The sequence below is a fragment of the Aythya marila genome (genome assembly GCF_965140915.1).
Source record: "Aythya marila genome assembly, chromosome: 1".
NCBI lineage: Eukaryota > Metazoa > Chordata > Aves > Anseriformes > Anatidae > Aythya > Aythya marila.
The window spans coordinates 121,405,725-121,428,096 of record NC_139042.1 but is presented as its reverse complement, the minus strand read 5'-3'; the positions used below and the strand labels follow the sequence as shown (position 1 = coordinate 121,428,096).

Below are 22,372 nucleotides of genomic sequence, written 5' to 3'. Positions count from 1 at the left end.
TTAAGCCTGCAGCTCATAACAGAGCAAGGGACTGCAAAACAATCAATCAGAAAAACAACTTATAAAACCCCAGGACCTCTATACAGGTAGCCTAAGCCCTTAGTGCCCTCTCTCTAGCTGTAAGGCAAGCAAGAAGGGAGTACAAAAAGGTAATTGAGTTCTTTGCCTAGTGCTATGTATTTCTAGGTGAGAACCTCTGTAGCAAGAGGCACACCACAGTTTGGGAATGATTCTTCCTTCCATGATGCAAAATAGTTTAGTGAGTCCTTTTGGAAAAGGCAGAGAAACACCAGTGAGCTGTGGCAGCCCAAGCTGTGTCTTGCACAGATGCTTCTTTCCTTGGAGATGATGGTGATGGCTGTGCACCCCACATTGCTGGTTTAAAACTGGGGGTGTTTGCAAGCACCAGCAAACTCAGCATCAGGGCTGACCTGCAGGATTTGTTGCTGGTGCTTCCCAGGTGTTGCCAAGACACTTGGAGGAAGGTTGAGGGAGCAACATTTTTGATGCCTGTGGGTGCCTGGTTTCAAAAAGCACTGCTGGGCAGGTGGAGTCAAGCTGTGCCTTAGCATCACTGCTAACCTCTGTGAAACAGGTGAACACCATTTTGAAGTGTCCCATCAGCACAGGATTTGCTTCCCAGGACCACAGGGTGTGCGGCATACCTTGAAATGGGACCTGGAGGTGCCTAGTGTGAGCCTTTTCCAGCTCTTGGGAACCACAAAAAGGCTTCTTTTAGCTGAGAGGGTAAGCAGGGACAGCAGTGAGTACCTGCTCCTGGCTGCCAGAGAAAGGAAAGCGTTTGGAGAGACTTCGTTATGCGGAGTACCACTGATCTGAGCTTTTAATAATGCAATGGACTTGTAAGTGTTCCAAACGATGAGATTTGTGAATGAATTTTTAATCTGGGGTTTAACATTAAAGATTAACATGTGTGTTTTGAATTTCAAAAAGGGAATTTACCCCCAAAAGGCTAAGACTTGCTTCAGTGGCTTCTTAGGATTTTGTTTTATTTTGCTCCCCCACCCTCCCCCTTGGGGTGCATTAAAGCAAAAAGAAACAAAGAAAAGGGAAAACCCAGCATCCAGGCTGTGCTTGGGGAATCTTCAACTCATTGTTAAAACAGTGTCCAATTGGGCTTTTTCATATTAATGTTGCGTTGTGCGCTCTTAGACGCGGCAGGAGTGACAACATCTGTCTGAAAAACTGAGCCAGCTGTGCAGGAAAAAAAATCTTTCTTAGTTCAGAGCAGTTGTGTACTTTGCTGCTTGGGCATAAGCAGCTTCTTGCATCTGTTATGGAGGAAAAATGTGCGAAGTGTTTTCCTGAGACTGTAACTCTAAAAGACAAGGGAAGCCTGTAGCAGCTTTATGTTTGCAAAAGTTAGCAGCTCCTGTAAAAGAGAATTTAGGACATCAGGGTAAGGGGAAGAAGATTGGACAAGCATTAAATCAGACTGCACTGTGGGGTTTGGTCACCCAGGGTTGATTCTCAACACCTGGCATCTGAAAAGAAGGTGGTAAGGGGGGAGGCATGTGGTCATGTATGGTAACAGCAGCACCTGCATTCAGTGAAAACCTCTTTTCTGAGTTTCAATCACATTATGATAGTGCTCTGCATTTTTTGATAACCTCTGTAAGAGGTTTGAGGCATTCTGTGAGCATCTGGCACTCCTTTGAGAATGGTGCTGAGTGTGAGCCCAGCCTGGACTGCTTTGCAGCAAAGCCCCTTGCAGAAAGTGTTTGCTCTTACTATCCTGTAGGACTCCAGCAGAGCTGAACGTAGTGAACCTTCCTGGCTATTTTTTCCCCTCCGTGATAAGAAATGTGGGTGTTAATTTGAAATCAATACTAATACTTGGCACAGCGCTGGAGAGCATGATTAATAGGCAGAGCAAGACCCATGAATCAGGTGACAAAGTCCTATTCGTGTCTCTCCATTGACCTGCAGCATGGTGTTGAGGTGAGTTACAACCTCTCTCCATCTCAGTTGTCCTCACTGCAAAATGGAGGCTCTATGAATCGCCCCAGTACCTTACCTGCTAGCGTACATTAGAGTGACCACTGAAACTTGCTGCACTGGAAAAGAAAGACAGTGGATTTGTTTTTTAATAACGCCATGCACACTTTTATCTATTGGTCCTGTTTCCAATATCCACTGGCACCTGGCTCTTAAGCAACATTGGCACCAGACTTCACATAGAAACATCCACAGCTCCTGATGTTCCTTTGTGAAGACAGAGACATAGCTGTTTGTAGCTAAAGCTGGTAAAAAAAGATGGTCATCTATTCCAGGAATATCCCTCCCTGTTTTGTCTCACGTCAGAGTGAGAGCACAGGCTTTTAATAGATGGAACAGAAATCAGGGGAAATTTGCATTGGTGAGAGATTCAGTTCACATGGAAAGCCATAGTTACTGCATATGTGTGCATAACACTGTACTGTGTTTTATTCACTGTACAGTGAATAAAATAATATGAAGTGAGAATTTATATCTAAATACATGGAAAAAGTTTAAGTGGATTGAAATAAAGTGTTTTTACCTTATTGAATCAAAGCATGCCAATATTGCCGTAATTAAATGGGAAAGTCGAAGCAATTCATTTTGTCTTCACTCACTGAAAATGTCATCAAAGTTGATATTCTTACAACCTATTTTGATTTTAATGAAAACTCTTTTCCCAGTGGAAGATTGTCCTTTTACAACTTCTTTCAGACAGCTCATCTCATAATCTGAAACATTCAATTACTGACCTGACATTTGCCAGATCAGAAGACAAATTTGTTTTTTATTTTCTTTTCAATTTAAATGAAAAATGCCTTTTTTTTTCATTTTCTATTTGTTTGTTTTTAATAATTTTATTTCCAAAGTAGTTTGGGATTAATAAAGTTTAAGATATGGAAGTTTTACGTCTTTGACCATTCTCATGAAAGCTTGTTTAAGTCTGACTGCTTTTGGAGACTGAAAATGTTGCTTTCCTGCCTATATCAGGCTCATTTTTAGAATCAGGTATGAGACAGTAGTTGTACAGTGGCTGTGTGTGTTCTTACTTAAAGGCTCTCTCTCCTACCAGTGGGCCACAGGAGTTTTGTTATCAAAATGGATGCAAATGTGACTAGACCCTTAAGCCCTGATTTGACAAGATACTTAAACATGTGCTTGATTTTTAAACATGAAGTGTATTTCCAGTTACCTAACTGCCTTCAGTGGAATTGCTAGGACATACCAAACCAGCCTGGGTGTCAGTGTCTGGCTGAACAGCCCCAGCTCTGTGTTGATACTGTGCTGGCCATGAGGACATCAGGACAAGTGAAGAAGGGTTATAACTAAGTCATGGAGCTGGGAAAATTTTAGGGGAGTTCATAGGCACAGTGAACACCAAAGCATGTCTGCTGGGTGTCCTGTCACTTGCAAAACTTGTGTACTCAACAGGATGAGAGTATTTTCTGTGTGAGACACAGAAGTCTGATAGAAAGCAGATAACCGAAGGTTGTGGGTTGCTGGACCAGGTCCTCTAATTACCTGATACTCATCCCAGAGACAGTGTTTAACAATTTCAAGGAGAATGGGATCAGATTTTTTTTTTTTTTTTTTTTTTTTTTCTCAGAAACAGCTAGTTCCTTTATCTTCAGGGTTTATTTTATTTTTGCTTTGTTTTGTTTTAAGTAGCCCATTACTCAGCGGCCAACCCTCATAATTCTCCCATGGTCCAGCATTAAGGAGCTAAGAAGCACTAGGGAAGGCCCCCTGTATTTGGCTCTGAGATGTGGAGACATTTCTTGGGGATTTGTTTCCTACCCCCAGACCTCACCATTCATTGTCTTCTGCACTTGCTTAACCACAATGCCAGCTCCTATGTTCCCAATACAGTCCTGCTTCCCACTCCCTCAACATCTCCTTTCTGGGGCTGCCCTTGTGCCTCTCCAGATGATCCACCTCAGCTTTCACTTTCCTCCTTGGGCTGCAGGAAAGCTCTCTCACTTAGAAGCTCTATCTCCTTGGAGCCCTCATTGCTGACCCAAGCCCTGCCATGGTCTCAGTGGCTTTGCATCATATGAATACTCCTGCATGCATGGGTAGGCTCCTGTCTTTGGTGGAGCACATCAACGTTTGGGTGGGTGGATGCAGCGTGTTCCTGTTATCTTGCTGCTTTATCACTTCTGGAAGATGCAGCAGCACCAACAAAGTCTGTGTTTCCTGGAGGACCCCCAGAAGATGTCAGCATTGTCTGTAGGGAGGGAGCCATGTGTCAGCATGTCTCTGCACCTTCACCCTGCCTGAGGCTAATACAGAAGGTGCTGTCCCTTTTCTGTCTGTTCTTGCTCCTTTTAGGGGAGGATGGACACAGATCTTGGTGCTTTGGGTAAAAGCAGTTGAACTGTAGCTTGGGAGTATCTGCACTGGAGTTAGACCTAATGGTGGTTGTGTCAGGGTAGGTGAAAAAGTCACTCTGGAATTTGCAGTCTGTATTTCCATGGCATTTCCCCTGTTACCGGGGCAGGAGGTGGAGGGGAGAAGATAGGAAAAACTCTATGTATTATGGGAGGTATTTATGAGCAGTGTTAAAAGTCACTGATGAGCCAGTTCTCCATCCCTCCCTTCCCCACCTCTTTTCCTATGCAGCTGCACCCTGTGCTCCTGCCTTTCCCCACCGCACACAAGTCACGTTTTCCAGCCTGCCCACCCATCCATCCTGCCTTTCCCTGGGCCAGCTCCCCTTACTGGGCCTTAATCTTTTTCATTATGGGCTCTGTCCTTACCACTCGGCATACCATTGAGCATATTTAAACCTCAAGTTGTTTTCCCTTATTAAGCAGTTCATCATTGTGCTGCCTTTTTTTTTTTTTTTTTTTTCTTAACTGGGAGAAGGGGAAGAAATTTATTCTTTTGGCCATAAATCATTTACAAAGCTGCTGGGCCGTTAATGTATATTTTATGGCTCGGCAAACAGAAAATAGGAGCGAGTGTCTTAGTGGCGCTTCTCCGACCTGTTTTAATTTCAGCTTCCTAGCCCTGACTCTCTGTTCCCCTGCCTCCGAAGCAGATACATTTCTCTTGCAGAGGCACCGGTGGATACCTTCTCCCGAAGGAGGCCACTTTGCTGTGTCAGCAATGTCACGTGCTGTTGCCAGCACTTGGCACCGATCCGCAGCGCGACACATCTCTGCTGACTGGGCTGCGCTGGGAGAATATTAGCAGGGAAAAGGGATGGGGAGGGGGGGACTCAAGGCTATTTTTGCTTTTAGGGAAGAGCTGTAATTAGACTCGTGCTCTGGGGTAAGCAAGTTTCATACAGTTCTTGTCTCATCCCATGCAGCCTCACTCACCCTGCGCTTTGCGTGCTGTGGGCTCAGCTGGCTGCAGGTGTTGTGCTGATATCCACAGGGATGCTTTGGGGGCGATTTCGGCATGGTGCCTGCCCATGGCAGTGCTTCCCAAATATTAAGGGCTGGCTCCTGTGAGGTTTTGCAACCAGCTTCCAGATGAAGCCTGTTTATGTCTTCAGTGCTCTCAGTCATCTCGGTGCCTTTTCTCCATTTTAGGAAGCATAGATGCAAGCCTTTACTGTAAAATTTTCTTTCCTAGGTGCTGTGACAAGCAGTGAGATAGTGAAGATGACGGACGTGGAAGGCTTATGTTGGTATCTGAGCTAGCTGAATGGGAAGGTCTGCAGTGCACAGCTGCTGTTGCAGGCTTTCTGTGAACTCAACCAGGGTTTGCCACCTCAGATGTGCCTGCATGGACTTTTGACTTTTTTTTTTTTTTTTCCCAAATCACTTCAGCTAAAGACTGCAGCTAGACAGTTCATTGAGTAACTGGCCATGGCCGTTTAAAATGGTCATTCAAAATGTTCCTATCCCTAGACATCCTTTACCATTGAGCGATGCCTCCACTGTAGCAGTCAGCAGCACAGGAGAGTGCATCTGCAACGCAGCTTTTTCCTCTCACAGCAAAGCAAGCTTTCCCATCCTTACACCTTCCTCAGCAGATTATGCTAATTAATGCTTGGCTATGAGATGGGAGCACAGCTTCCTTTCTGCTTTCACTGCTTTTTGGGCAATAACCTTGTTCTCAGTGGCAAGGCAAACATCAGGGGATGGTATCGTCCTAAGTTAATGCAACAGGATTCCCCAGAGCTGATCCATCACAGGTCAAGGGGTGAAGGAGGAGGGACCGTGTTTGCTAGTCGTGGGTTTGGAGAAGAATCATAGATGTCTTCAGTGCTGGGCACAGCCAGGGATGGGCAAAGTTGGCACCAAATGTCCCACAGACTGGGCTGAATTAGGCTTTCCTGCCCCTCCCCTCTCGTCAGGGGAGCAATGAATGATCACTTGAGCAAGTTTCTTATCCTCTCTGGGTCCCCTCTGGTCTTGTTCATCTGCTAAGGCAAAAAAATTCCCTGACCTCAGTAGCACGGCTGCTCCTTGAGTCTTCTGCAAACACTGTGAATTCAAGGACTGCCAGCTCAGATCGCAGCAGTCTGTTTTCGGCCAGTGCCGCATGCATTGGAGGGAGGTGTTAAACCTTCCATAATGTACCTAATTGTGCAACACTATACCGCGGAGAGGGGATTAACACATGCCCCAGAGCACAGCAATTGATTAGTTTTATCCTAGCTAATGTCATTGTAGATGTTATTTTTGTTCCTATCAATGTCTCTTCTGATTTTTATAATCTTGCTATAATATAATGCAGGGCTTTTTTGGTGTGTGTTTTTTTGTTTGTTTGTTTGTTTTCATGGCTAACTTGCATGTGTACTGCAACCCTGGCAGCAGAAATGCGGGACAACCATCCCAGCTAGCAGAAGATGCCTCTCCCAGCAGCTCCAGACAGGCTGGATGGAGATGCAGAAGGAAAGGCAGTGCTGGGAGCACAGCTGGAGGCCAGAATTGGAAAGGACCACTTGGGTCCTTTGGCTCCTGACTTTGGCTATCACCAGGGCACCTCTAAAACAAATTTGTTCCTGTTTTCACCTTATTATGTTAGCAAGCTGCTCTAGCACCGTGCTCTTCTCACAATTTGAAAGCCACTTTTGCATTTCAAGTCTGTGACTAATTAAGCACAAGGACTAAGAACTGTTGGAAGAACATCACTGAGGTTACACAGAGCTAAGCATAATGCAGTCCCTGCTACATGGAGAACACAAAGGTTTTTGATTTCCCTAGCAGGTTTGAATGCTTAGCAGTTCAGCAAGTCCATTCCTGGAGGTCTAAACCTGGACAAATGAGGATCTCATGCTAAAAGAGGCCCTCTGAAGACACCTGGAGCGGAGTGACTTGTTCGTCAGGACCCAGGGAGTCTGTGGCAAAAATAGGGAAGGAGTCAAATTCCTCAGTGATTTTCAGCTGCGTGTTTTAAGAGAGACCCTTCTCTCCCCCTTAAAAGCTAGTCCAGCTCCTCTGACAAGGACATGGGAGTGAAACGACACCATTCTTGAAGTATGCATAGCTGAAAGCTTTCCTGCCCTTTTTTTGTCCAACTTTCATCTTCCCTATGGCTGCAGGTTGGCGAGGTCAGAGACAGGGAGATGTACTCCATGTTATCTCAATCAGACAGCTGTTTGAAATCCCCCTTCCAGCTGGCCTTCAGAGAAAGACCTGTTTTGAAAAGGGAGATGGCAGTGGTGGTAGGGATCGCTACTTGCAAGGCCAACAGCTGAGACCAGAGCAGAGTGGGTCAGCAGCAAGTCTCACTGCTATCTTTTTGTCTAGTGTGGATGAGATTATAAATGATAAGGGAGCAGGGTCAGCATATCAGCACAGATTTACAGGTAGCCAATGTCTGCAATCAGCTGGCAGAGTGCTCAGCGAGAAGCACTGCAGGGCTCCAGTTCAAGACCCTGACACTGTGATTTCTCCCTGGATTAGTGTCTGCTAGCCCACATATCCTACCAGCTGAGCAGCAAGCCCAAGATTACTCTTACTGGCGTAAAATGTGTCTGTTTATTTGGAAGGCTTTGTGCTGGAGAGAGAATGTTAGATACCACCAGTTGTGTCTGATGATTTCTTCAGGGATAAAGGTGCTTAGAGGTTTACTTGGCTTTTGACCTCCATTTAGCAGAGAGAGTAACACTGTATAGCCCTGAGTAAATGTTAGTGTTTGTGTAGATTTAACACCTGTGTTACAGAGGTTTTGCTCTAACAATGTGACAGTTTTCCTTTTCTTTCTTTTTTTTTTCCTTTAGTTCCAATAAATTCTTAGTCCGGTGGCTGAGATATTCCAAGTCTGATGCAGCTGTTTCAGAGAACAGTATGGCCAAACTTTGGCTGACTACAACTTCGCCTTTTAGCTCTGAGCTATGTATTTGTCTATCACCACGATGGGGATAGTAAAGAATATGGGGAAAGAGCTAGACAGGGAGAGGGAAGGACAAGGCTGGCAGTGTGGATTGCATGGCTTTGTTGCAGTGATGGAAGGACAGGACCCAGAAGTACCACTGGTGAGAGACCTGGTTGTTACAAGACAGCAGGGGCTGCAGAGTGCTGGACTTGACTACTAAACCATGCTGTACACTACAGCATCTGGGTCTTTAAAGAATAAATTTGACAAACTGTCATTGAGAGTGGCTCAGGGGGTGCCAATCATGTCTTGAGGAGGAGCTGTACTATGATGTCCTTCATCTGGTCTATTGCAAGCTGTCTCCAGACACCAGCCTGGGTAAATACTGATTTTGGATAGATGGACTCTGAGCTAGCAAGTGTGTCACATGTGGAATGACAGGGGTATGCTCTGCTCCTAGTGAGAATGGGCACAACCAGTGTTCAGACGGCTTGTTGAGCAGCCTGTTTGGATGCTGTGAATGTTCTGGGCTCACCATAAGCATCTATCTTCTTCCCTTTGTGTAATCTCTGATGCTCTAGGCTAGCACTTGAGTGCCCTTTTCCAGCCCTGGTGAGCCTTCTGGAGCTGAAACAACATTTTCAGCTTGGGAAGGATCGCCGCTTCCTTTCCAGAGATCAATTCCAAGCAATGTAATTGCTCCCTCACAGGATAGAAGGGATTGTCAGCAGGGGAAATGTCTCTTTAGTTTCTTTGTTGCCCTTCAATGTCATTAGCGCTTGAAACTGTGAGTCAGACCCCTTCAGGGGCTTTGGAATGGTTGCTGCACAAGGTCCTACGGCAGAAGTTCTCCCAGCATCTGTTACCGACTTCTCCAGCAGTGCGTCACACCTTCCTGGGCTGGGGTTTTGCTGCATTGCTCTGTGAGTTGAGTCAGCAATGTACCTCAGCTCGTCTGGGGTGGGAGATGTTTCTTCAGCACAGAGGGCAGCTTTGGTCCCAAACTCAGAGACATGAGGCAGGCCAAAGGCATGGTGACTTGTGTTTTCCTTTCATCTCAGGAAAGAGACTGCTCTGCAGTTCCTCCTTCTGTTGCCTGCAGTCGCCAGACCAAACACTGTTCCTACCCTGCTCTTGAAACTTTTGAGTGACCTCATCTTTGCCTCTCTAACGAGGGACCCAAAATGTCATACTGCCAAAGGCATCTTCCCCAGCACATGGCAACAGGATCGCTAATTGCGCTGGGACAGGGGGAGCCTTTCCCTGCATTTTTTGGATGCAAGCTGATACAGCTTGAAGCTCTATTCTCATTCTCTCCCCAGCCACACATATTTCTGCATATTTTCCCTGGAGATATGGAGATGCTGAACGCATGAAGCTGAGGGTTTGGGTTTTTTTCATCCCTTTCACACCTCCCTCACTTCTTTCTTCCCTGGCCATTTGCTTCCCTGGCTTGCCAGCACTGTGGAGTGAACCTGTACCCTGGCCTCTGTGTTTGCAAAGTCATGCTAGCCCAGCCTCCTGTGCTGCTGACTCTCAGGAGGTCACTGCTAGCAGGTGCCAAATGCTGCTGACTTGCCAACAGTTCTTGAGGACACTTTCAAAGCAGAAAGAGTCCTCCAGAAGGCAAGGCAGGGCAAGAGCTTGATTTCACGGAATGAATAACCTTCCAAATAAACCTTTTTTTTTTTTTTTTTTTTTTTTCTTTTTCCTTTTTTCCCTGTGATCCTAGGAAGTCAAAAGTCTTAAAATAAATACAGTAGGGAAAGACCCTCTCTCTGCACTCTACTCCAACCTATCCAGCAGTACCCAGATACCTTGCTGAGCATAGCTGCCTCTGGAAAAACATGCTGGGGATGATCACGAAGTAAAGGGGAAGGTGCCCTTAGCACAGCTTCAACAGCATAACCATGGTGCTTTTGGTAGGGACAGCTTCTGCAGCCTCTGAGGCCCCCATGGTCTGTGACCACCTACCATCAAGGTGATATTGACTGGTGGTGGTGCATCAGCTGTTCATGTTACAGACTGGCCTCTCGATGTGAAGTGGTGATGATGGAAGTTCTCCTTTGCTCACTGGGCTGTCAGCTGAGTTGATTTGCTGGTCCTGCTGGTGATCTCTGGCAGGGAGGTGTGACAATGACTGGGAGCTGGGAACATTTTCATTCCTCTTAGTATGAGTCAAAGAGCTGAGACGTGCCCATGTCTTTGATCTTTGCTGTGTCTGGTATATTCTGAAGCCTCTCTGGCTGCAAACCTTCAAGGGGAGGTAGCAAATGTGGTGGCATCTGTCTCCTCCTCATCCCCAGCAAGGAGGAAAATGCTGGTTGTGGGCCCTACGGGCTTGTCATGCTGCATGAACTACCAATACGAACTACGTGCTGGGGAGGTAGTGAAGTGTGCTTCTCGGAAAAGCAATAGTACCCCATCAAAAATGAAATTGAAGTGATCTGTTGCCAGAATAATTACTTGGTCATGGGAAAATGGAGACACTCTAAAAGAGGCTCTGCAGCCAAAACGTTGTTCTGCTGGCTGGTTCCCTGATAGATAGGGGACACAAAAATGGAGCATCTGTTCTAATTAGTGATGGGAGCTCGGAGCATCGGGATCAAAGGAGAAAGCTGTGTGCAGAATCAAGCTAAGATCAAAGTGTCCTATGTACAGGAAGGGCCCACTCCTCCTGCTGACAGTGGTGTATGTACCCTCCTCTACCTCCAGGCATGTGGCTTATGGGGATGCTTAATTACCAAGTAAGGAAGAGATTGCATATACAGGAGAGGGTGTAATGGCCATCATAATTCAGCTCTAGTAGAAAAAAGATTTGGTGGTGATTGATTCTTGCTGCCTCTTATAAGTTATTAAACTTCTCTGAATGCTTAGAAAAGATCAGGATTATGTACCTTGTCAAAAGGAGACCTTTTACAACATTTTTTTTGCTTGATTTTTCTCACCTCTTATGTGTAATTTGACTTACTGGGCTGGGCTGTATGTTTGTGCATATATCTATATTTGCATTTATATCTGCACAAGGGAATTTAGGCTTTCATTCCTTAGGCTGCATTGAAAAACCCTTATCCCAATACTTATGCTAAATTTGAAATCTCTTCCTCCCTCTCTCCCCTGGCTCCTTCGTTTTACATTAATGCAAAGCCACATTTTTTGCAACTCCTAAGTACGAAATGTTTAAATAAGTAATGTTTGGTTCAGTTTTCCTCCTAGGTGTCTTCCTGGGCACAGTGGCTGACGTGTGTGTGTCTTTGTGTGCAGCCACCTGTGTTTTGGGCCATGAGTATGGGCGTGGAAGGATGTCATAGACAGACAAGTGCATGTGTAACCACATTACATTTCCTAGTAGTCTAAGAAGACAGATATTGAAGCCCCTGAAGAGGGTTTGATCCTTTCTCTTTCAGCTGTCTCCCTGGGAGAGGAGCTGCACTGTAATAATGCCTCTCCCTGGCCCCGGTGCTGTGTTAGCACACCTCCCTGTTTATGCTGGTGGAGGAGGACTTTGCCTGCGTTTGGTCTCCTGCCTCCCCTGTCACCTTGGTTAAGCTTACTTGTCAGAAGTTGATCGTATGTGTTTTCCCCAGCTGTAGCCCTGCAGGTGCCACTTAGCTTAACAAAGTGAGTCCTTGTCTTGAAGTGCTGCCTGCCTCCTGTGCATCCTGGGCCAAAGAGCAGCTGACAGGCCCTGGGATGCATGAGGCACAGGCAAGCCTAAGGAGCTGCCTTGCCCAAGTGCTTCAATGAGGCAGAGACAGGACAGCGTGGTGTCAGGAGGTTGCTTGTCTTGCAAGCACAGGTTCAGAGCAGTTCCCTTGGCAAGAGAAATGGACAGAAACCTCATCTATTCCTTAGTTTTCCCCCTCACAGAAACAACTCTGTGTCATTCAGTTTAATCTGAATGCTGCAGTGCTTTGAAAAGGGGGAGCAGGGAGGAAGATTACAGGTTCTGAAGGCTGCTACAGGGTGACAGTGGATCACTGGAAGAGAAAAGGGGATAATACATGCTTTCTTTCTGTTTTGAAATGCTTCATAAGCAAATTGGGATATTCTCAAATGTCTTGAGAATTCTTTTTACAGCGAGGAAATTATGCATGCTCTATTTAATTATTTTTATTATTCTGCAGGATGTTTACAATCAACTAATAGCAAATATTTGGCGTGGTGGGAGGGTGATTAGGTATGAAAATCACATCATCTTGGTGATTGAATGATTGATGAAACCAAGCCAAATTTGCAAAAACAAACTTTTCCAGAAAATTAGTGAATGCTCACGCTTAAGTACTAATTTTCCTGAATTACAAGAACTTGAACATATAGGTATTGCTTGGAGAGGAAAGTAGAGGAATGGGGCTGAAGAACATACTTTGCTATTCCAAATCAGATAAGAAGCTGGGGGCAGGTTTTCCTGTCATGGGGAGCATCTCATAAAAACTACACTGAAGATGGCAGAAGAGTTTTCAGCTCCACGTTAGGGAGTGTAATCCAATAAATGTCCAAATTACTGTGTCTCCCTGCACACTGTTTAGCGCGTGGATGGTGATAGGACTTGATGAGTAGTCATGCCAATGTAGGCTTGAAGAGAAGAAGATCTCTTGTCAAAGTTGTGTTCAGTATGAGATACCTCATTTCTGGTCTTTGGGCTACTGCAACAGCCTGGGTTGCCATAAGGAGCTCAGGAGTAGTCCAAACTGTTGACCACAGAAGCAACTGGAAGGCAGATGCCTTGTAATAAAGGTCATGCTTATTACTGGCCCTTCAAATTATTTACTTCCACTTGCTGCTGACAGCCTTTCATAGGAGATTGATGGATTAAGCTTTCACCAGCTGTTCTGTGTCCCAAGCACCTAATTCTTTCAGATTTTAGAATCAGAGCCAAACCATTTCCCTAGGATTTTCCAAAATGTTCCACATTTTTAAACATGTTCCAAGCCTGTGAAGAAAGTCAGACTTTTGTTTTGTTTTCTGCCAAGTAAGAAATTCATGAATTTCACTCTGAGAGATTTAAGTTGTCATTTTGTCTGGTTCTATTTTGAGGCATTTCTCCCAGAACTACCTGAAGCTTTAGGGGTGGCAGTTAGGGAGGAAGGAAGGGAGTTGGGAAGTCTAGAGGAGGTTGCTGAGGATCTGCAAGATCCCTGTGTATTGCGTCTCCAGAGCACTCAGTTCAAATTCAGGAACTCATCACAGCCTGTTCAGGTGCTTCTAACTTTGGATTTACAGAATCTGAAGCTCAGTGCTTCCAGGCTCTGAGTGCCCCATTTCTCCACTAGGCAGGCTGAGAAGGATCCCAACAGACACACGTGTGAGTGAACACTTAGCTTTTTCTCAGAACTAGCCTGTTCGATTTCTACAGAGTTCAGCTGGAACCATATTCTTTTTCAAGGAGCATTTCACCTTCAGCAAAGGTGAAATGAAAACTTTGCCAGCAGCTCTTCCTGAAGTCAGCAAGAGAATAGGGTAGCCCTCAGACTACATCCCAGTGTTAGCAATATTCTGGTGTTGCCTTGGGGCTTGAAAACTTCTTAGCATCTCCTCCAGCAGCCTCCTACATGCATTGAACAGGAAGATAGTGAGCTGGCATGTAGGGAGATGTCTAAAGTCAACGTTTTGATTTTGTGCAAGAAAGTATTTTAAAGAATTTTAGTGCTACTCAAAACAGTGCTGGTGACTCCTTGGTTAGTTTTATTTGACAAGATTTTGGCAGTAGGAAAGGAGATATTTCCCTGTGTGACTTGCAGTCTAAACACTGCAGCCTTGAGCTGCTGCACTGGGAAGCTGGGACTTGTCAGACTCTGTGCCCTATCCAGCTTGTACGGAATGCAAAGAAGTGAATGGTGGAAATGTTGGGAAATATATAAGATTGGATCAGATCTTCATTTTTTTTTTTTCTGAGTAGCCATTTTTCACCAGCTAGGAAGAAATACCCGGCCTGGAAAAGATTTAGATTTTTAACCCTTTCAGTTAAAAATAGCACTAAAGTGTTTCTGTTCATTCTGGACTTCACAAGGAGGAGATGTTGGGGGAGATTTGTGTTTCTACTTTTAAATAATGTGTTCTCTCTTCTTACCCCTTGATGAAGCCTTTTAGACTGCAGTTTCCTCTTCAGTTTCAGTGACGTCAGGTATCATTAAGATTGATGGGATTGAATACATATTTCATTATCTCTTAAACACAGCTTGGCTGCTTTTACAACTCTTTCCCTGTTGCCAAAACAAAGCCTGATGTTTTCAGAGGCTCTGAAATGAGAATGCTCTCACTTGAAAGGATGGCCTATCTGCATTTGCTTCTGGAAGAGGTCTGCATGAGAGCAGCCTGATCTGTTGAGGGACAAATATAATTCTTTAGCTTCATGTAATTGGTAAGGGATTGCTGTGTAACTACAGGACACTGCTGTCATGACCTGCCTGTGCAGGGTGCCACCTGAAATGTTCAAACTGGGAGTCCTTCTTGTGAAATGCTTAAACTGGGTGTTCTTTTCTTTCTAGGTATGGTGTGTCCTCTGGAGGTGTCAGTCAGTTCAGGGAGTATCCAGGTTGCCCGAGGCCAGACAGCAGTATTGCCCTGCACCTTCACCACTAATGCTGCTCTCACTAACCTTAATGTCATCTGGATGGTCACTCCTCTTTCTAATGCCAACCAGCCTGAACAGGTAAGTCCTTTCTCACTGGAGCATGTATTTCTTTGGAGCTTTCCTTACCCTTTTGACACTGATCTGAATGTAATCTATTTATGATGCTGAGACTCTGGTTGCCCCAGAGCACTCTCTTCATTGCTGAATGTGATCTGCAGATCTTAGATGAGTCTGATGTATTCAAAGCTTTGGAAATTGTTTGTGTTCATTGTGTCCTTGGCTGGATGCACAATCAGGTCAGATGTATGTGTTACAGTATGGCTGCCTTGTACTTCTGGTGGTTTGTGTGTTCAAAAGGGCACAGGCAAGATAATACAGGTTTTGGTGCACTGGCTTTGGGATATGAAGGATCTGGAAGCAGCTGCAGGCTTAAACCTGTGAAATCTTTGTAACAAAATCCCATAGGCTCATTTTCCCTCTTTTTCATTGCCTGTTGCTTTTGCAAGGCCATTCTTACAAACAATAGCAAACCTATTATGTTGGGTACAAGAATCATAACCTGTGAGCTGCTGGCCTGTGTTTGTCCACATACTAAGAGGAGAAGAAACCCATTGCTCTGAAATTAACTGATCTTGGGTCACGCTGTCCCTGTCACATTTGCTGTTCAGTTCTGTGATTCAGTATCCTGCACTGGAGAGAACTTGCTCCTCAGGGACTTGGTCTGAGTACAGACTGCTATAAAAGCTGTTGGATTGGTAGAGGCTGCACAGACTTGAGTTGCATTGCCTATTATTCAGTGTATCCTAGCGATCACCAGTGAGCAGTTTCAAATCATGGCAGGACATTACTGGCTGACACCCAAAATGATACTGTCCACCAGGCGCATGCCTTCCAGCAAAGTACTTACTGACCTGCAGAGTCTCTGCCTCTCTACATCAATCCTGTCTGGATGGGTAATGACTGTTACATGAAACAGGGTGGTACTACCCATCCAGCTATGCCAGAAGACTTGGGTATTATCTGGTCCATTTGCTTTTGTAAACATTTTTAATGACATAAAACAGGCCACTGACTGTGTTCTTCCTTTAGAGAAAACGCTTCTCCTAGGATCAGTCTTTCTGGGTCTACTGTTGTATATTGATGTTTGCTTATTCAGAGATCCTTTAGGAAATGGTCCTTTCAGCTTTCAGAGTCCATGTTTTACTTGCTGTTCTCCCTCCTTGTTCAGCCTCTGCAGAGTGTTATTTGATTCTTCCTTTCTTTTCCAGGTTATTCTTTACCAAGGGGGTCAGATCTTTGGTGGTGCACCCCAGTTCTATGGGCGAGTGGGGTTTGCTGTGACAATGCCAACCACCAGTGCCTCCATCTTCATCAACAACACACAGCTATCAGACACTGGCACGTACCAGTGTTTGGTCAACAATCTTCCTGACCGAGGCAGCAGGAATATTGGAGTCATTGGACTGACCGTCTTGGGTGTGTGTATTGGGATTATGGGGGAAAGGGGAAGAATTGGGGCACAGGAATCCTCTGTGTGTGATGGTTCTCATAGCATAAAAATACGGGTGGTGTGTGCATTGGAGCCTATGGACACACTGTAGTGAGGGATGGGTTGGGTTCTGAGGACTGTGGGAGTTTGTAGGACACATACCCTCATATGCAGATGTGTATAAGGGAGTTTTAAAATACGGTAGAGAAAAAGCTTTTGTGGCAGACTGGTGATGTGGAGTTGCAAAGAAGCATGAATAAAGCATGTGTGCATCTTTGAGAGCTAAGGGGACTGTAAGAGTTTTGTGCATAGTGACAAGAGAAGAGAATGGACTTATAGATCTTTGCTTCCTTTTCAAGAAAGGAATTAGTACTGGATGCTCCCTATGATGTTAAATACTACAGAGCTTGTGCCATTATAAGGCTATGAAAACAAAATCCAACCACAGCATATTCTTTATGCAGCCCTGTTAGTTGTTGCTACCTTTGCTGTCTCAAACACAGAAATGTTCGTCCTTTTTTTTTCCTCTAGGTAGGGCTCTACAAGTAGTGGGTCCTGGGAAAGCAGTTGTCTGGTACCTTGATGGACTGGCTAGTCAGGAATCTTTGTGAATTGTCACCCCTCAAACCTTGAAGGGTTCCTGTCTGCTACCTCCTTTCTGGGCTTTGTCTGATTCTTGTCCCCTATCAGCTCATGCCAATATCCTTGCTTTTCCCTGCAGTGCGTGTCCAGAAAGAGCCTGTACTCCACTGTTTGGTCATGTTTCCTGATCTTCTGTCACTTTCCCCTCTTCTCTTGTAGTTCCTCCTTCTGCCCCGCTTTGCAGAATCCAGGGGTCCCTGGACGTGGGCAGCGATATCACACTGACCTGCAGCTCGGAAGAAGGCATCCCCCGGCCAACATACCTCTGGGAGAAACTGGACAATGTTCCCAAGTTGCCCCCAACTGCCACACAAGGTGCTCATTCTGTTGATTATCCTCTTATTTCCAAGGTGGCAGCCTGGGCTTTCCTTTGTCTGAGCTGCCCGAGATGACACAGCTCTTTGAGTGGCTGCCATCACTTGCATGGTCACTTGTTTGGAACGAAGATTCCTGGAGTGTTTGGAGTGTTTTGGACTAGGTATCCATCAGTGGCCATTTAAAGTTTCGTCTTACTTTGAGGAACATTAGTTCTGTACCATTAAGGAACAAGGGTCTGGTCAAACAAGAGACAGAGAATAAGGTTGCCAGACGTTTGCACGTGGCTGGAGATTTCATCTGCCAATTCACCTAAATTTTAAACCAAATGCAAGGCTCATAGATTGAAAACTGGGAGAAGAGAGGCAGAATTATCCCCTGAAAATCCTGCCATCTTGTCACACTGAGATCACCGTGCTCTGATATGTTAGGCTGGAGCCGCCTTTTAGGTGTGTGTAAAAGGAAGGCCCTGATCAGACTGGGTATTGCCCAGCCACAAGTCCCATCCATGAGGTTTCTTAGCCTGTGTCCTGACCAAATAGTTAGCAATACTTTTGCCCTTTGTCTTGCTGTATTTTAAGAATACACAAAAATTTTAGTTTCAGGTAATTCCAGAAGGAGAAAAAATGCAAGGGCAGGGGTTAGGAAGCCCACGGATGGGAAAGCAGAGTTGCTGAGAGGCAGGACTGAATTTAGCAGGTAGATCTGGGTATAGGTAATTGCACATCTCTTCTTTTCTCCCTTCTCTCACAAAATGATATGAGACCCAAGCTTTCATTTGCAGAAATTCATCTGTAAGAAGAAAAAGAAACATCTAGTGTAAGCTCCTTAAGACCTAATCTTGTGCGTGTGTGCACAATGCTTCCTTCTCAAGGTTATTTCCTAATTTATTTATCTCTTAAGAGTCTCACACATCAATTCTCTATTTGCTGGATTTGCCTTTTCATGGTTTTCCTCAAGCCCGGGGCGGGGGGATTTAAATCCTTCTTTTCTCTCTAACTAGACCAAGTCCAGGGCACTGTCACTCTCCGAAATATCAGCACTGTGTCCTCAGGTCTTTACCAATGTGTGGCTTCAAATGCCATTGGAACCAGCACTTGCCTTCTGGACCTACAAGTCATTGCACGTAAGTATTTTGCCAAAGGAGGCTTGGTCAGCTGCTTCTGTCTTGTGACAGTAATGCGTGTAACCATGTTTGCTGTGAGCCACCGTGTGCCTCTCTATCAGAAGATCATTTTACTCTGGAATGGGGACATTGCCTTTCCCCCTTCCAAGCCACATAGCTTCAAATATTCGCAGATGGCCACAGCCCAGCCCTGATTTATTCTCCATTCTCTGTTCACTTCTCCCCACAGCCCACCCCTGGAGCATCGGCCTGATTGCTGGAGCAGTGGCCACAGGTGCTGTCGTGCTTGTTGTCTGCATTGTGTTGGTGGCCATAGCACTGTTTTACTGGAAAAATAAACACAAAGAAGAAGAAGAAGAAGAGATTCCCAATGAGATAAGGTAGGGGCCAGGGAAAACTGGTGGCAGGGAATCTCTGATCACCCAGCAAAAGCAGCAGCTGGCAGGAAGGCAAGCAGAAATCCTGCTTTTACTAATCCTAGGTGTGTTCCCCTGGGCCAGGGGAAGGTCTTTATATCTGCCCAGAAAATGTAGGGAGCAAATGTAGAATGGTAACTACAGATTTTGCTTTCCAAATTACGATTATTGGAAACTTCACCTTGGCACTGTTAGCGCCATAGGAGAGTGACTGTGTATGTGGTGGGGATCCTAACCCACAGTATCAGATAGTGACAGCTGAAGAGCTCTGTAGGTACAGCTGTGATGTTCTCTGGTGTTATAGCCACAGTGTTTGCCTCTGGCAGCATCTCAAAGCTCCCCTGAGGATCAACTTTGTTGATTGTAGAAGTGCATTCATGCTGACTGGCTGTGTAGCACCAGTGGTTCTGACAACTACTGGCTTTGCCCCCCACAAACATAAATGTGGGTTGTTTCCCTCAGTGGTAGGCACACAGAGCAGTTAATGTGCACAGAGGTGGGTCCTGCAAAGAGGGATGAGTGAACAGGCTGAAGAGTGATGCCAGTTCATGTTGGTGCTGTCTTTCACCTCGAATTGATGGCATTGCCCCCAGTGGAGATGGATGGGGGGGGGTACATAGGGGAAACGGAGCATCATCCTACATGCACCCTCATGCCCTCTTCTTCCCAGGGAGGACGACCTGCCACCCAAATGCTCTTCCGCTGCCAAGACATTCCATGCTGACGCATCCTCGTCGGAGAACGACACCCTCACCTCCTCCAACACCTACAACAGCCGCTACTGGAATGACCCCAAGGCCAACCATGCCACAGACTCCTTCACCCGCTTCAGCAACAGCAACGACACCCGCCAGCCCCCCTTCTCCCGCTCAGGGAGCACGAGTGCTCGCCCTGTCTACGCCAACGGCGGCCACCCCTCCCCGGCTGCCCCTAAGACGCTGGTGGTGACGGCCAGCACAGCGCCGTCCCCACAGGAGGTGGCCCGGAGCAATGGCTCCGTCAGCAGGAAGCCTCGGCTTCCGCAGACCCGCTCCTATGCCGTCAGCCAGGCCACGCTGGAGCGGATCGGGGCCGTTCCTGTCATGGTGCCTGCCCAGAGCCGGGCTGGCTCCCTTGTGTAGGGGCAAGCCGGCACCCATGAGCTGAGCAAGGGCCTTGTGTACCAGAGAGGCAGAGACATGGCCGAGAGACCCTACTCCTTCCTGAAAGGCGGCGAGGCAGCTGGGGTGGGCCTCCTGAGGCTGCTGCCAGCCGGTGGGACAGCCCCGGCCGTGCTGCGATGCCCCCCAGCTCTCGGGGCTCCACCATGGACGCCACAGATGTGCCAAGGCCGTGGGGGCACCAGGGGACCCTCCCTGGCTGCTGGGCCCCAGCCAGGACCCCCTCCCAGCCCAGCCTTGGGAGGGGGGGATTTTGGTTTTGTTTCCAGTTTGTTTTGTTGGGGGGGGGCATTTCTGTTCATTTGGGTCTTTCAGGGAGGTTTGGGGAGATTATATATATATTTTTTTTTTTCTGTTGTTGTTGCTGTTTTATTTCCAAGAGGACAACAGCCTGTGTGGGGCAGGGAGGGGTGCGCAGGCAGGGTATGCCTTGTCATGGAGGCTATGGCTCCCTCCCTGCTTTGCCAGCCCTACTGCTGGACGAGGAAGGTGGTGGGACAGGGATGGACATGAGGATGCACTGGCTGAGGTGGAGGCACAGCTGCCAGCCAGGCCAAGGGGAAGGCTGGGCAAGGGCGCAGGCCAGAGAGCATTTCTCTTTATTTATTTTATTTTTGCTATTTTTCCCCTCACCTCTGACACACACACACAAACAACCAAGTGTTTTTCAGTCACCACCAGAGCCCTCTTCATGGATGCAGAGAGTGTTGCCATCTGGGTGTCTGCTTCTGAAAAGCTCTGTGGAGAGAAAGGACGCATTGCTGCTGGCTTGTGGCTTTTTTAAATTATTTTTTCTTAATTATTTTTATTATTGTTATTTTTGAGTGTGGCAGAGCAGCAGACAGGCCCTGAGAGGAGTCTCTTGCACCTGGGCTGCTCAGGCTGAGGGCAAAGGGCTTCAGACCCCACAGCTGAGGTGTTTGCATGGTGGGTTTTCCTTATCAGGCTGCGCATGGCAGGGTACCTGTTGTGTTTGGGGCCCTCACACAACCTCGCACTATGGTTTTCATTCCCTCTTGCGCGCACACACGCAAACTTCCCAGATGCTGAGGTTGGCAGGATTTGTTTCTCAATCCCTTTCCTTAGATACAGCGAAAGCAGGGGCTCAATGGAGGGAGTAACCCTGTGGAAGCCCCCATGCTATCTCTCTGCCTCACTTACTTCCCGCACTGGTACTTGTGGCACCTGCTGGTGGCTCTCCCATCTCCTCACAGTCAAGGAGGTGGCTGGGGCTGGCACCTGTCCTTTTACTTTTTCTATTGCAACTAAATAGCCTTAATCAAAGCCAAGGGTCGAAACCGCTCAAGGGACCTGGTGCTATTGGAGGACTGGACCAAGGGTTTGGACTCTCTCCTGTGAGAGAGCCCTGGCTCAGAGTACTTGCCCTCCTACATAACAGCAAGCCTTGCACATGTAAAGGCAGTGGTCACCTCCAAAAGTACCAGAGACCTTCCAAGAACTGCTCTTGGAAAAGCAATGTGGGCAATTACAGGCAACTTTCTGTTGCTCACACTGGGAAAGGGACTTCCTCGTCCCCCTTTCCCTATCCCAGCTCAGCTTCACTTTCCCTAGCAGTGCATATACCTTGGGCAGGGCCTTTTGCCTGTACTGTTCAAAAGCAAGCACAGCCTCTGTGGAAGGAGGGGAAGAGGTGAGGTTTGGTCTCCCACATAGATGCAGTTCCTTTGGGGAGGTTGGGGGTTCTTGGGCAGCACTTGGTTTGAAGCTTGGCTGAGATTTTGTGCCTTCTTTGCTTAAAATAAAAATAAAAAAGGAAAAAAAAAGAAAAAAGGAAAAAAATATATACAGCCTCCCTTCCTTCCCCCCTCCTGCACAACTCTGTCCAGAATGAGTGCAGTGGTGCAGACAGGTGGTTGTGTGCACATACACATGGTTCACCAGAGCAGTCCTCATTCTTGCCTGTCTGCTCTCTTTGCTGCTGGGTGGTTGGATTGATAGTGGGGGAGAAGAGTGGCTTTTGAAACCCCAGTGTGGGAGGAAAAAAAAACAACACAATGCAATCAAAGAAAAGCCCAGACACACTCTTTCCGCTTTTGAAACAACCCCCGTGTGGCATTTACAGGAACACTGCCCTCAGCAGGCCCCCTCCTCCAGTGAGAAAGCTCTTCTGGTTCCTACCCTCCATAAGACTGTTTGCTCCTCTTTCTTTGTTCTTTCTAATTGTCTAAAATTCAATAAAACTTTATTCATATAAAAAAGGACTTTTTAATGCCTGCTGCTGCATTTTTTTCCTATTAATTCTGTAACTACAATGAATTTGGCTGTTAATACTCAGCCTTGATATGGCTGTCAGTAAGCAGTGACCATGCAACCAAGACCTGAATCTTATTAGGCCAGCCGTTTTGGTAG

The 22,372-nt window shown here is 46.4% G+C and overlaps 1 protein-coding gene across 3 annotated transcripts in view; it reads left to right on the top strand.

Annotated features, from left to right (window-relative positions):
* The window catches only part of IGSF11 (immunoglobulin superfamily member 11), a 94,363-nt gene extending 72,228 nt beyond the window's left edge, over window positions 1–22,135 (top strand). For 2 of the 3 annotated variants that reach the window (XM_082760477.1, XM_082760478.1), the window contains exons 2-7: window positions 14,769–14,932; window positions 16,123–16,330; window positions 17,145–17,300; window positions 18,304–18,426; window positions 18,656–18,806; window positions 19,513–22,135. In XM_082760477.1, coding sequence (XP_082616603.1) covers window positions 14,769–14,932; window positions 16,123–16,330; window positions 17,145–17,300; window positions 18,304–18,426; window positions 18,656–18,806; window positions 19,513–19,963 — 1,253 coding nt within the window. In that variant the 3' untranslated portion in view covers window positions 19,964–22,135. Of the gene's footprint in view, window positions 1–14,569; window positions 14,642–14,768; window positions 14,933–16,122; window positions 16,331–17,144; window positions 17,301–18,303; window positions 18,427–18,655; window positions 18,807–19,512 lie in introns of those variants that run through there. The other variant, XM_082760479.1, reaches the window with a different exon arrangement.
* The last annotated feature ends 237 nt before the right edge of the window (window positions 22,136–22,372 follow it).